Here is a 14,286-nt window from a genome sequence, read left to right as displayed (position 1 = left end):
ACTAGCAATAGATGTCTGTACCATTAGAAGTGATTCTAACATGTTTTTAGAGGTTTGGGGTTATCCTCACATATCCTACTTACCAATCCTACTCTATCTTTGTCTTTACTCTTTCATTGAAGCAAAGAGCCGAAAAGAATAAAATCAATCCAATATACATTATTCATAAAAGTTACTTTAGAATTGCTATTTCTGCAAAACTCAAGAGTATATTTGAATGTTTTGAGAGCATGGTATTCATTTTGGACTCAGATTCTTCGAACCTTCCTTTAAGACCTGCCTTTGTGCTCCTAACTGCCTCCTTGTAGGTATGAGAAAGTGACGTACATGCACAACAAAAGTTTTGAATGCACGCCGATAGAGTTTCATGTGTGCACAGAGAAAGATTTAAGCTTGCAAAAAAGTTTCATACATGTGCAAAGTAGGGGTAGACTGATTATTGAGGCCATTATATGACATTAAGTGATTATCTGTATCAGCATTTTATTTTACTGGTAATTAATAAATCAAATTCATTCAAAGGTGTGCTACTTTGACTCATCTGTGAGTCGTGTCTGCCCCTCTGGCTTTGTCCTCCCCCCCAAACAGTTTTACCTACTATCCCTCCAACAACACTATCTGATTGGCTAGATGTCACATGACCGCCAGCAAATCAACTTTGCAGCCAGGGTGGCATCACTTCATGTTTCTAATGGCGACAGAGCTAGGGCTAAATTGTTTGTTTTCCTCATTTTTTTAATTATGCAATTTTATTTTTTTTGTCACATTAACTTCTTTTATTTTTTCATAATAAATGCACATCAATTCCAAATGTCAGTTCTTGGTCTAATGAACTAATACTAATGATCTGTGTTGATACTGACTATTAAAAAAACATACTAGACTCTTACACAGCTTTGAGCATGCACACCTGAATGAGAGAGTGATTTGAGCATGAGCACAGGGAATTTGAGCAAGCAACTTAAAATTTGAGAACAAGCAGACATTTTGAGCAGAAAGGCAGGTTTTAAAGGAAAGTTTTAAGACAAATCAGAGCCCTAATTCAATAAGTCATGATCTTAAAGTGTTAAAATGCGCTCAAGAGCTTGTAACCATGACTCCATACAGGGTATTTTCAGTTGTTTTAAAATGGAAAGCACCACACTGACAGGGAATTTTACAGAGTGTGGAGTTTGACAAAGGGACAATTTGAAGGACAGTGCTTCATATTTATTGTCTAGCAATTTATTTAACCTTTACATTCACTCTACAACATACAGACAGTGCTTCTCTCAGCTGCAGACACCAGAGTTTTAACCACAGGTGATTCTGACAGGCATTTTTTCCGATCCATTGATCACACGTTTTTAATGAAAGTTTTACAACGCTGTTCTGTCAGGGATCTCTAGCAGTTCCCTTTTGTCATCTCAGATATTATAAGGCACACACCAAAAGGGAACTGTGTTGTAGTTTCATTGTATCTTACCCCTCTATGTAGTCTTTATGACCCTTTTGCCTCCATTATCTATTTAACCCTCTAACACGCAGCAGCATAATCCCACAAAATCTACCCAGCTTATGCATTTTAAATGGAGAGGCCTAAATCACAGAGCTGCTTTTAGGTAAATCCATTTCTAATAGAAAAACCAGACAGCTGTGGTGGCTGATGCATTTCAGAGACTGCTAACATGTTTTTAGAAAAACTTCCAAGAAGAGCCTAGTAGGACTGTTTAAGACACAGGTGCCAAACTCAAGGCCCGGGGGCCAAATCCGGCCCCTGGAGCAGTTAAATCTGGCTCACAAGATGATCTCATATTTCTGTTAAAACTGGCCAATCAGTGTGAGGTCTGCAGATTTCCTGAAGTATAAAAATGTGATTTTATCCTTGATGATTTAAGATATCCTAGTTAAGTCACAAAATCTGAGATAAGAAGTCAGGAATGTGGGAAAAGAAACGAATTTGTGTTTTAATTTCATATTTTGAATTTAGCATTTCACGGTAAGGACTCAAATGTAGGATTTTGACTTTTAATTTCATATTTTGAGCATTTCAACTCATAATTTTGACTTCTCATATCATATTTTGAGCTTTAAGATTCATAATTCTAATTTTTAAGTGATATTTTGACCTTTTAAACCAATTATTTTGTATTTTACCTCATATTTTCAACTCCAAACTTAGTCCCATAGTTTGACCTTTAAGACTCAGAATTTTAATTTTTTAATCATATTTTGACTTTTAATTTCCTGATTACAAATTTTATTCCATATTTTGACCTTTTATACTCATGATTTTGACTTTCTTTCTAACATATTTGCCTTTAAAAACATTATTTTTCAATTTCAATTTCATCTTTTGACCTTTTTGAACTAATAAATTTACTTTTCTCAGTCTTTCAACTAATCTTTTTAACTTTTTAAATGTCAAAATCATTTATCATCAGTGCTCAGTTTTATTCCCATATTTTATTACTGGTGAAATAAGGTTGACAGTTTCTGGTTAAATAGCTGACCCTGTTAGGCCCTCTGCTTAATCCTGAATCCAGAATCCGGCCCCTACTGTGACTGAGTTCGACACCCCTGGTATAAGAGGAGGAATTGTTTGGGCCCTCTGCTCAGAGGTTCAATTTCTCATTCTACAATTCTGCTTTAATTCAAATGCCATTATATTCAACAAGCTCATTGCTTAGGTATTGCTTTGCCATCTACAGAAAAAGGGAGCAGGATTTTGAGCTAATATTTTGCAGCTGTCTAAATTACGACTGGCTCTGTGGTCTTTGTGCTCAGCGTGAGCCACTTTCTCTATATATCGTTGCCTGTGAGAAAGCTGTAGCTGCAGTAACACTTCAGTTACTCCTCATAAAGAAGAGCTGAATTCTTTTCATTTCTCCAGTTTGATTTGATCATGTACCAAAGAGAAGCTGCAAATGTGCGATGCATACAGAATAGAATTTGATTCTTTTGATTTTCTTGGGTTCCAGAAAGGTTTGATGTATCAAAGAGCAGAGGAACATTTTGGTTTAGCACGACACACTTTTAGTCTTTTAGTCATTGTGCAGGCCTTCAAGCTTGATGTGTACCACACTTCAAGGCTAGGTAAAAAATTCTTCCAATAGAGAAGGGACCAAAGGTGATGAATCCTGAAGAGCAGCATACAATGTGAGATGTATGAATTTCAGTCAGCAGTTTGCATGATTAATCTATCAAATGAGACGCACTGGATGGGTGTGTTGTAAAGATGTGTGGGGATAAAAGCTGCACATATGTAAATAATGACTATTCTTATACTGTAAAAACGTACGCAACAAAACATATCAGACATGGTTTTTGAAAAAAGTAGTTGTCAACTCACTGTGTGTATGATCCAAGTAGTCGATAATGTCTAGCAACCAATCACTGGTCAAATAATTGTCAAGTCTGTGGTGTCAATATGCTTATGTAACTGCTTCTAAATGAGTTGGAGCGTAACTTCAGTTGTGATTCCACAATTTAATTCCTCTGATAAAACACAATAGCCAATGAGAGTGGACATATTTTAACACAGCTGTGCCCTAAGCCAAGTGAAACATTGAGCAAGAAGAAAATAAAACCAAAATTCATGCCAGCTCAGGCAGCAGATGATGTCAGTCATCCTCCATTTTTAGTTTTCTTCAGATGTCACACTGGATCATCCAGTGCCAGGGTGTGGTTTGAGACAGTTTCCTCAAGTAGTGATAATCTGGACGGCTTCTCTATTGTAAGTGTTAGTCAGCACAGGACAAGTTGTCTTACAGTGACATGCTAAACTTTATCAGTGGGTTGATGAGTTGGCTATTCCTTAGCTGTACTCACTATCAGCTCAGGGGATCAACCATGTAAGTCAACTGAAATAGTTACAGATGTGTTTATATAACGTGGAGAAAACAAGAGTCTTTATGGGGGCATCAATTAAAATTCTGCGCTGTTAATACTACACCAACACTCCAAACAACTGAGCTTAAAAACAGCCAGCTAGATAATGGGAGAAATTAACTAGGCCTATTAAAAACCTTCAAAGCTATTCCAGATGAACATGAAGTCAAATCTTGAGAAGGTCCGCAATTAATTTTATCAATTGGCAACATCATTATTGGAACAAAATGAGAGATAACAGAGAATAAAAGAAATACATGAGTTAAACATTAGCTGCCAGGTAAAGCAACGATAAAAGCCAGATGAGAAAATACAAAAGCCCACTCCTACACATCCTTCAAATCAGTTTCACTTTCCTGATCAATTAATTGAGTTTCAGCTAGTATTTTAGCTTCCCACAATTATTAAAGCAAGATTTACAAGTCCAAATGATCACTGCCGCATGCCCCGATGAGCTCCTTTTGTAAAGTTTGGTGCTAGTTTACTCGTCATGAACGGCGATATTCTGAAACCGCTGATTGAGCTTACTGCACTGCAAGGTTCATAGTGTAGAAAAGTGCTGTTAATACTGGATCAGATTCAATGCACGTGTCAATACATCCCTGCAAAATAGTAACATATGGCAAACATTCACAATGAACTTCAACTACTCTTTTTTCTTTAAATTAAAAGACTACTTGCACATTTTAAAACAAAGCTTTTATTCTGAATGTGTTTCTGGTATTGTTATTTAATTACTGAAGTGACTTTGTATGGACCTTTCTTTGGGTTCTGTCAAACTTTCGTCACTAAAGATGAACCACAAAGGCTGTTTGCACATGCTATATTACATCAGGTTATGGTTATTTTAGATCTTAATATCTGTGCCCCTCTGTGACTCTTGCAGACCATCACTGTTTCTTTAACCTCTACACTGTAAAACCCGATTAGTAAACCTTACTATAAAAGTCATGCACACCAATTGCCTTAAAAAACAGAGTGAAACAACTTTTTGAAACAACAGTCATTGTTAACTAGCAGGTACCTGATCATTATAAGTCAACACAATTTAACTTTTACATTTATGTTAGGTTAGCTTACTTTGTACATCAAATTGTAATTTTCACTTAAATCTTTCACACATTTTGATTTCAAACATGCCTGCGACTCAGAGTAGTCTAAATTTTGTGACTTGAAGTGGCAGCAATGTCATATTAGTGTTCCTCCACAAAGGCAGGACTGCTCTTTCTGAGCCAGTAATTTCACTCATGTTGCAAAAGTGTCTAATCCCCAAAGGCATTCTGGGAAAACACTAAGGGAGGATTGTCAAACAATTTAATCAATATGACCAAAAAAAAAAAATACTTAGCTGCAGTACCTAAGTCTTACCTAATCATTTCAAAAACACCAATATAGATGAAATCACAGAAATGTTGTGTTGTCCTCGCTTCTGTTACAGTGTGGTCAAACTTGGCTCATGCACATGCTCAGATGGCTCAGACTGTTGTGTGTGTGTTAATATCACATTTTGTGTGTCAGTAAGATTCTTTTCTTTAGATCAGTGCTGTAACTTAACCAGCCTGTAAGGTCTGACAGATAGCGAAGAGTAATTTTGTTTATATGCAGGACATTTTAACACTTCATACTGTGGTTGCCTCCATGTAACACAACACATTACTTAAGCCTTGGTATTTGAAATTCATGCACTGATGCAGATGTAAATCAACCAAAAATAACCATGATCATGGTTTTAGCTATAATCCAACAGCTTTAACACAAATCCAACATAAATGACAGGCACCAGGAGCGTTTTAATATAATAACCCTTGACCTGTTTCTATTATCATACCAAATACACTAATGTCGGTGGGTGGATGCATCCACAGACTGGAGCACAGGAGCGGAGAAGAGTAAAGAAATGAACAAGAATTAAGTACAGGATATGCTGTTGTCATGGTTTTATTTCCTTTAGAATTATTACACCAGTAATAAAAAAAGGATTACGGCTGGCGGCGCCACTGAGAGCAACGGAATGAAAAGTATGTGGCTGCTTTTCAGGAGTAAGAAAAAACAACCTGTTACAGCAGAGACACCAGCATCAGGGGACCAGCAGGTACATCCACACAACAATATATAGGTCAAGTGTGTCCTCTGCAGCTCAGAGAGTCAACATGACATGCCTTTAGGGATTTTTTAAAATTTAAAAAGACTGCATGCATTCACATCATTTGTTGCTGAGACACATTAAAAGCATTATTAACCCTCACAGTCTTTCATTCTCCACATAGCACGAGGCATCTGAGCTGAAAGGAAGCCGCCTGAAAAACGCAATCAACAAATAGACCTTTAGAGTTCCTGGATGCTTCTGCTCACATTCAACAAAGGTTTTATTTTTGACTCTCACACAGGCAGATTAGAATCCCGGGCTATTCACTAACCATTTGCAGCTGGAAGAAAGGGTTTTCATGGAGCTGGAAGGAGAAAATGAAAGAAAACAACAGGCGTTGTGCACTCGTCGTGTCAGTGATGCATGTGTAAATGTGTTTTGAACACCGGTAATGACTCGGAGGTGGAGGTGGTTTTCAGTTCACACTGCTACATCGTCTGTCTCATAAACAGAAGCACAAACAAGATCTTTTGAAATAACTGTGGTGAGTTAATTCACACCAGCTGATTGTGTGTTGCGGCGTTCAGACAATGAGCTCACTGAAGCCGCTGTGTGGCTGTTTATTACACCTGCTGATTGATTGCCGTGCCCTCGTGGAGTTTATTTGGACTTGAAATGCAAAATGTTCTCCGTGGATAAAAGTGTGCGCTGCAAGCTTTTTTAAAAATTAAGAAATTAGAGGATTTGCAGTTGAGACACAATCTCAGTCACAATCTCCCAACACATCAGAGCCTGCGTGTTTGGAGGACAACGCCTGGTAGAAAGCAGGAAACTCCGTCTTGGCATGTTGCTAGGCGATGCATTAATATTAATGTTGTCTTTTTTCAGTTCGTGTGCACTCTCTGCACCCCTTTGGGATAAACTGAAGCTTAAAGATATCTCTATCTCACTGATACTCCTTTTATCCCTCCTCAAAACTCATATCAAGGGTTTTAATTACAGTCTGAAAATGTGTTGCTGCAGAGCCTTGTGGAGAATCACTATTGTCTTTTTAGTTCCTGGTTTGCAGCGCTAGTGTGTTCAGCTAATTTCTGTCTTGGATGATTGAAAAAATAGATGTATTGTCTTATTTGAACATTTTTAAATTGAAATAAAGCTCGTTCTACTGGAATCTAATCACAATCACATCATATTCTCACCCATCTTCAAATACTTCCATTAACTGTGAAGCCAGAGCATCCTGCCTGCTCCGTTCTTATCATATCTCTTCCATTAAAAAATCATTCTGAACACAAGAAATAAATCTATTATAGTGCTGGCCCTCTGCCTCACCCTTTCCCCTGACGGGCTTTTAGCCTGGAGTCTTTGTCGCAGCCTCCCCTCACCTCTCAGCTGCCCTCTTTGAAAAACCATTTTGCTGGCACTGAAACACAGATGTTATCCATCTGATTAAACGTTCAAGGTTACATCTCCAAATACATCAAAGTCTACCTCTCCCAAAAGAGGGAGCGTGACAGCCAATATTTGGGTAGCCTGGAGGTGTGAGCTCTAGTGTCCCCATATTTTTTCAGTGAAGTAAATTGGTGTCCCTGCTTAAATTACAAAGTGTTATGGTGATAGAGACTTCGGCGGTGGACGGGGCTGAAGGGATCTATCATTCCTCATCAATAAATGCAGCAGAAAGGGTTTGTTAACAAGGCAAGAAAACCTGAAACACTGCCAGGAAATGTGGAAACTAAGGATGACTTTAACTTCTGATAACTTACTTTTTAACATTATTTAGTGTTCAGCCTTTTTCACATTATTTGGAGTTGGATTATGGTTAGAGAAAAGCTTGTTTAAGATTCTCCCTGGGTAAAATTTATGGGGCCTTTGGATTTTGTTCTATTTTTTTATGGACCATCTGCTTAGAATTAAGTAAAGGAATAGTCTAACTCATAAGGAAATCAGCTTATTGCTGCTATGACACTTTTGTGCTTAGATTAGAAAGTTGTATGCATGTCTTAACAATCTTAGGCGGGGCGTGAGGCTTTGTCTGCTCAGAAGCTGCCAAAATTAGATTTGCAAATATTGACTAAAATCATGACACAGCAGTTATTTAGTAGTTTATACAAAGGTCTTTTGATAAGAAAAGCATGTATAGGCCTTTTTTTAGGGTTTTATCAGTGAACAAAATAAAATCAGTATGGATTTTTGGCAGTGTGTGTGTCACTTGTTCTTCTCTCTTGGGTTCCAGGGGTGGCTCTGGTTTTCTTAGGTACATGTAGAGGGAGCTCCTAAGGAATAATGGTTGGGAAACACTGGCCTAGGGTACCATCAAGAGGGGCAGCAGGGTTGCCACGAGCACCCGGTTATGTTGTGGATGTCCTAAGGGCCCTAAAATTGCTGGTGGTCTCAGGGTGTATAACCAAGGTCTGGACAAAGACATGCTGTTGAGCTTGACCTTGGCTGCTGAGCAACACACATGTGTGTCAACATGTATAGACTTGACTCTGCCCCCCAGCCTCCAGCTCTGGGCTGTGGCACATCAGGGCCCGATGTGCCCTACATGCCTAACACTTGTGCACATGACTGTACATGTTACCGGTTGCCTTTTGCTATATTAATTGCATTCAGTGCTGTCCTTTTAGTTGTGCTATAGTTAACCCCCTGAGCCCGGCATTGTTCCCCATCTCAATCTCCCATAACAGATGTCACATGAGCCGTGACAACCAATGGCAGGTTGTTCCATCGTCATGTCATGTTTTGACGAACAGCGCCTGTGCACACACTTTGAAACTGGAGAAGAGAGCCTGAATGACGCGTAATACAGAGAAAGAGACACAGAGTGGCTGTGATGTGTTCCTCTGTGTCACTGCAGAGAGGAACTGCCTTGAATAGTGGCTCAAAAGAAGCCAATTCCAAAAAGTGCAAGGGCTTTTTAGTAAATATGTGAATATTTTAAAGACTTTTTTATCACAGACTGATCATTTTTACCATTTTGGTTCAAAAGCAATGGGGATTAAAAATTTTGAGTAAATAAACAACCCTAAGTCATTATTGTTTACTGTGTGTAATACGTGAAATTCTTTTAGTTTAATTCCTTTTTTTTTTCCTTTTTCTTTATAGTACTATAACTTATTTAAAACTCAAGTAAGATAACTGTAGCACACACATTGTTAAAGCCCAGGCTGTCCTGAACAAAAGAAGCTGATGTCTAGAGCTTGTCTGTGCCCTACAGGGTTGATATTTTACAAGCTTTTTAATCAAGCAAGTCCAAGTGACACAATGGTTAAAAAAAATACTGTAGCTGAGGGCTCAGAAGGTTGAAAAACTTCAAACCTGTTGTCTGCCTTCAAGTTATGGTTTCAGACTATGCTGGTGTAAGTGCAGCACTCATTGATATATTAAATCTAAAAGATGAGATCATGAAACAAACAGTAACATTTTATTCCCAAATCAAGACACTGGTAAGAGTTGCCCCACATTTTCAATATAGACTTAAAATTGTGTTTTTGAATCTCAAGTACTTTTATCTGGAATACTCTCTTAGAAAATTCCCTATTACATTCTCATTATTATCCAGCTTTGGACAAAAAATACATCTCTGTGAAAAAAACCAAAGCCAGTGGCTGTTTCATTACTGTGCTTATATTTTGCTGTGGCCAAGACAAACAAAGGAAACAACAAAGAACGACTAACCTAGTTCCCTCCTGAAAACGTCTCAGGGCCATCAATTTAAAGCATGTCCATTATTTTCTTGTTTATCCACAAGAACAAACAATTCAAAGCAAAATGTGAAGCGTCACTCAGAGTTATGTTGTAGCTTTGTGCTGTGAAGCTACAAGGACTGTAGTTCCTGGAGCCTTGTAGTCACTGAGATTATCATACAGTATCTGGAGTCAATGTGTTTCAACTCAACTTTATTTGTACAGCAGCATTCATACATGAAAACATGGAGCCCACAGTGCTTCACAAAGAACAGACAGCAAAAATAAAAAAGTAGAAAAAGAGCATTAAGACAATTAAGAACAAGGTGAAAAATTAAAGAAATAAAATCACTGCAGTAAAGACACTAAAATATTAGATTAAGTCAGTAAAATTGGAGAAAATAAAACTAATTACAAACAAAGAGGACAGTAAAAATACCTGTTAAAAGCCAGATTAAAAAGATGTCTTCAGTTTTCTTAAAACATAAAGAGCCAGGGGGGAGTAAGTTCCAAAGTTTTGGTTTGTAAAAACAAACAAAAAAAGCTCTCTCCCTGGTGCTTCTTTGGGTTACATGTGGGGCATTTTGAAGGGAAAAACTAATAAACACTGTTTCACCTAAATGTTTGTACAGATTTTAGACTTTGGATTGACTGCAGTCTATTTATGAGCATCCTCCTTTGGTGCCTGTCTTTTGAGAATTGTTTTGTGAACAATAAATTCAGTGACAGAAGTTCACTTCCTGTACTTGTCCTTGATGCTGACAAAGGCTAAAACTAAGTAAACGTGTTTGTAGTGGTCTGAACGCTGCCAATGTTCAGTACTAAAGGCCTTAAAAGGACATTTTTGTGCATCAGGAGTTCAGTTTTTGTCATCACTGTTAAAAATATTTTTGGAAACATGCCTTACATGAACAATGCAGCATGTGTAGAATAAGTGATATATGGATAGAAAAACGGTTTTCTTTAATAAATGCTTCCTCCCTTGTGCCCCATATCACTGAACTACTGATCCTGCTCTGACTAGGGCTGGACTGGTCTTTGAAATTTAGATGAAATACACCAGTTTACAACTTGTTTTTTTTTTTTTTGCCGCATAGATATTATGCCTTACAAATTCTGTAATCTATCAAGTACTATTTTTATTAAACAGCTTACAAAATTCCTACTTACCTCAATTTTGTGTTTTTCAGTTCATATTAAATTTGCAATATGAGTCTTAATAATCACAATTAGACCTTTTCTCAAACTTGTTCAGTCCAAGTCTAATCTATTGTTTTGGCTATAATTAGGGCTGAACAGTGTGTCGTATTTCTGTCGTGAGGATGATGTGTGCATGTGCAATAGTCACATTGCACAGATGTGCAATATTCAGGTGACCTGGTGCCCTTCACGCTGCCCTTTCTGTGCTTTTGGATTTTAGCCAAAATTGCACATTTCCTCTTTGCAGCAAACGTGTGATACAGTCTGCCTGGAATCCTCATCAGAAGTCAGAGAAGTCGGCTCTGTGCAGGGGAGTCTGTGAGTCCCCTCCTGACGTCAGGCAACAGGTGATGCTGCTTCAGGCAGACACGTATTTACACGAGGCCGATCCTCGGTGAGATAGATTCCCACTATAAAAATGGAACCTCGTCGTGATGCTTGCTAATAAACGGACCGCTTACGGCACAGATGTGCCATTTGTTTATTGCAGAGCTTCAGTGTGAGCACTACGGCTTGAGTCATGACAGATTGACCCTGTAAGCATTCATTTAACCATCAGTTGTACTCGTTGGTCAAATGTAACTTTGAATGTCGTTAAAAATGGTTGATGACATTTAAGGAACATGCTGGCGAGTTTTTAGCAAAGCTGATGAGAAAACGCGTCTCAGTCAGCCTGCTCTGTCTCCTCCTCCCTCTGTGTCTGCATAGTGTGATATTTGAAATCTGACTATATGAAGACCAAGTTAGCAACAAAATAAACATTTTTTTATTTGAATAAAAGGCACCTCATTCATTTGATTTTATTTCTTTAATTAAAAAGATTGCAATATATTTCACAGAGAGAAAAGCTCGTAATATCTGTTTTTTCTAATATTGTTATAATACGAAATGAGTTTTGTTTTTTGTTTTTTTTTTTACGAAAGACGAATATGAATCCCAAGATCTCTCTGAGATAATGACATTCTTTCATTTGATATGAAGATCATCTTTATCCACTAGATTCATCGTACAGTCTGGTGTGTCTTCTGTCATCACTAACTGATTCTTTTCTTTCTCCTGCCTCTCTAGAGATTGAAAAAATCCAGAAAGATGAGGGGAAGGAAGAAGAGAAGTTCATCGACGTCGTCATCAACAAGAACATGAAACTGGGCCAGAAAGTTTTAATACCAGTCAAGCAGTTTCCTAAAGTAAGTGCTATCCTCACACCACCAGAGATTTCTCACAGAAAGTGATGTGAACAGATAGAGAATTTTAGATGTGTTATTTATAGATAATGAAGCCAACTACAGTAGCTCTGGTTTTGATTTAAATTCCTTACAACAGACACTTGACACATTTTGTTGATGCTTCATGTTATCAGATGTAGCATATCTGGAGGATGGCGTACATTCATGCGGCGTGTCGGCTGACAGAACTGGGGTAGAACTATATTAGGGATGTTACCTTGTGTCTGAAGAATTGTTTTAGCTTTTTCTAGTGTTACTACTGTAATCCTCCCACTCCTCCCTCATACACACACCTCTCCATTTCACTGACCTTGGTCAATGACGCTCTGATGTCTCGCTATATTAATTTGTCAATGAATATTTATGAATATATGATTCAAAGGAATTATCTCACAGTGGCTTTCATTTTCTTGAGTGTGCAGTGGGTTTCTTATAAAACACCTCGAGGTCTTTTTCAAGTTCAAGAAGTCCTCTTTTCATGAAAAATAATGGCCTCAAAGGGTGAGAGTACAATTGCAAAGCAGCTCATGAGTCACATGCACGGAGTCCTAGACAGTCTGCTTCACTGTGACCTCCACATGAGGCGGCTTTGAGTGATAACACTGTTGCCACCTTTGAGAGCACTTCAGCCTCGTCGGCCGCGAGGAGCCTTCACCAGCAGCTGCATTTATGGAGCCACCCACTCGCTGCATGACAGGGATTTCCCGCTGGGAGAGCGACGGGGAGGTTGGTGTAAAAGTGAGAGGGCTGCGCTTAGACGGGGACATCACTCAAGTTTTCACCTCGGCCCTCCGGAGGGAAGGACAGTGGTAACCTGTGGTGTGTGGATGGGGAGGACAGCAGGGAGGGGACGCAGCAGTCAGGAGGTGAACCATGAACAAACATGGTTTTAAACATGCATCTGGTTCTGTTTTATTCACAGAGCATACTTTTTCTGCTCAGTATCCTTCACATTTATTCATACAGACTGTGAAGTACCTGTGATTTTCACCTGAGATGGCTTTGAGTCAAAAATGTCTCCTCCTGTTCTTCATGTTTTTGTTTGGCATCTATTATCATCTTTTTCAAAAGTACTTATTCAGTCATGTTTATTTTCATTTTGGTTTGGAGTTCTGTTTAAAATAAGGAGAATACCTTGTGTTTGTTGTTGACTTTGTCATTTAGCAATAAGATTAAGCAGTAACACTGCATATTCACAAAGAAGTTTCAGCTACATTTAACAAAAGGAAGGCAAGAATTGCAAACTAGAAAGACGTTAGAGGTATTTATGAATGCTGTTCTTTCTGATAATAGATACCCAATACATTTTTCAATATTAATAGTCATCTTATACAGCGAACAATGATCATTCTATATAAAAACACCTTTATCGGCAATAGATAATTCATCTAACACTCTCAGAACAGGAAAATAACAACAGGTTGTATTTGATTTATGATGAAACATTCAGTTTTGATCCTCTTTTATGGTTGAATATTAATATCCAAGTTTATACAAACTATTTAGAAAAAGCATTTTGAGGTTGAGTTTGTTGTCCTGATCACAGGCAAGTTAGTGCGTAACTTTTCTGATAAATACTGCAGTGTTGTTTCCACCTACTGCCATCAATTTTGTTATTTTCACTCTAACACAGGGGTGTCCAAACTATGGCCTTGGGGCTAAATGTGGCCATTTTTTTTTTGTTTCACATTTTTGATTTGCCCTCCCCAAATTCTTGATATTAAATGAAACATGGGCCACATCTGAACATGAACATTGTGCTTGACCGTATTGAACTTCGTGGTTTCAGCACATGCTGGTGCTACCATGTTAATTCTGTAAACAAACATTTTGACAAACATTTATGCTTTCTTCATAACTGAATTGGGACAAAACTGTAAATAGTGAACACATTTTCAACCAAAATTATATCTTGATTTATACCTCTCTGATGGGTTACAGTAGCAAATAGCAGTAGTAACATTTTAGGGGAGGGACAAGTTGTAGCCAGGGCTGAACAGGGGCCCCTAAAATCTGATTGGCCTCCCCAAAATCCTGAAAATGATTTTCCTTGTCAGCTGTTAACGGGCCATTTAGACATACTGAGTCACTTTGCATATCTTAACCTACATTAAATTGGATTTAACATGAAATTGGCCCCACCATCCTTATATATTTCTGCATGTGGCCCTAAGTGGAGAAAGTTTGGACACCCCTGCTCTAACAGCACAGAGCC

General features: G+C 38.2%; 1 protein-coding gene across 1 annotated transcript in view; it reads left to right on the top strand.

The window, feature by feature from the left end:
* The window catches only part of khdrbs3 (KH domain containing, RNA binding, signal transduction associated 3), a 216,739-nt gene that overhangs the window by 83,844 nt on the left and 118,609 nt on the right, over nt 1-14,286 (top strand). Inside the window, exon 2 of the mRNA XM_041809643.1 lies at nt 11,914-12,032. Within this exon, the coding sequence (XP_041665577.1) occupies nt 11,914-12,032 (119 nt within the window). The remainder of the gene's footprint in view (nt 1-11,913; nt 12,033-14,286) is intronic.

Source organism: Cheilinus undulatus, linkage group 16 (assembly GCF_018320785.1).
Source record: "Cheilinus undulatus linkage group 16, ASM1832078v1, whole genome shotgun sequence".
In the NCBI taxonomy this organism is placed as follows: Eukaryota; Metazoa; Chordata; class Actinopteri; order Labriformes; family Labridae; genus Cheilinus; species Cheilinus undulatus.
Note: the sequence above shows the minus strand (reverse complement) of the source record. Positions and strands in the feature narration are given on the sequence as shown.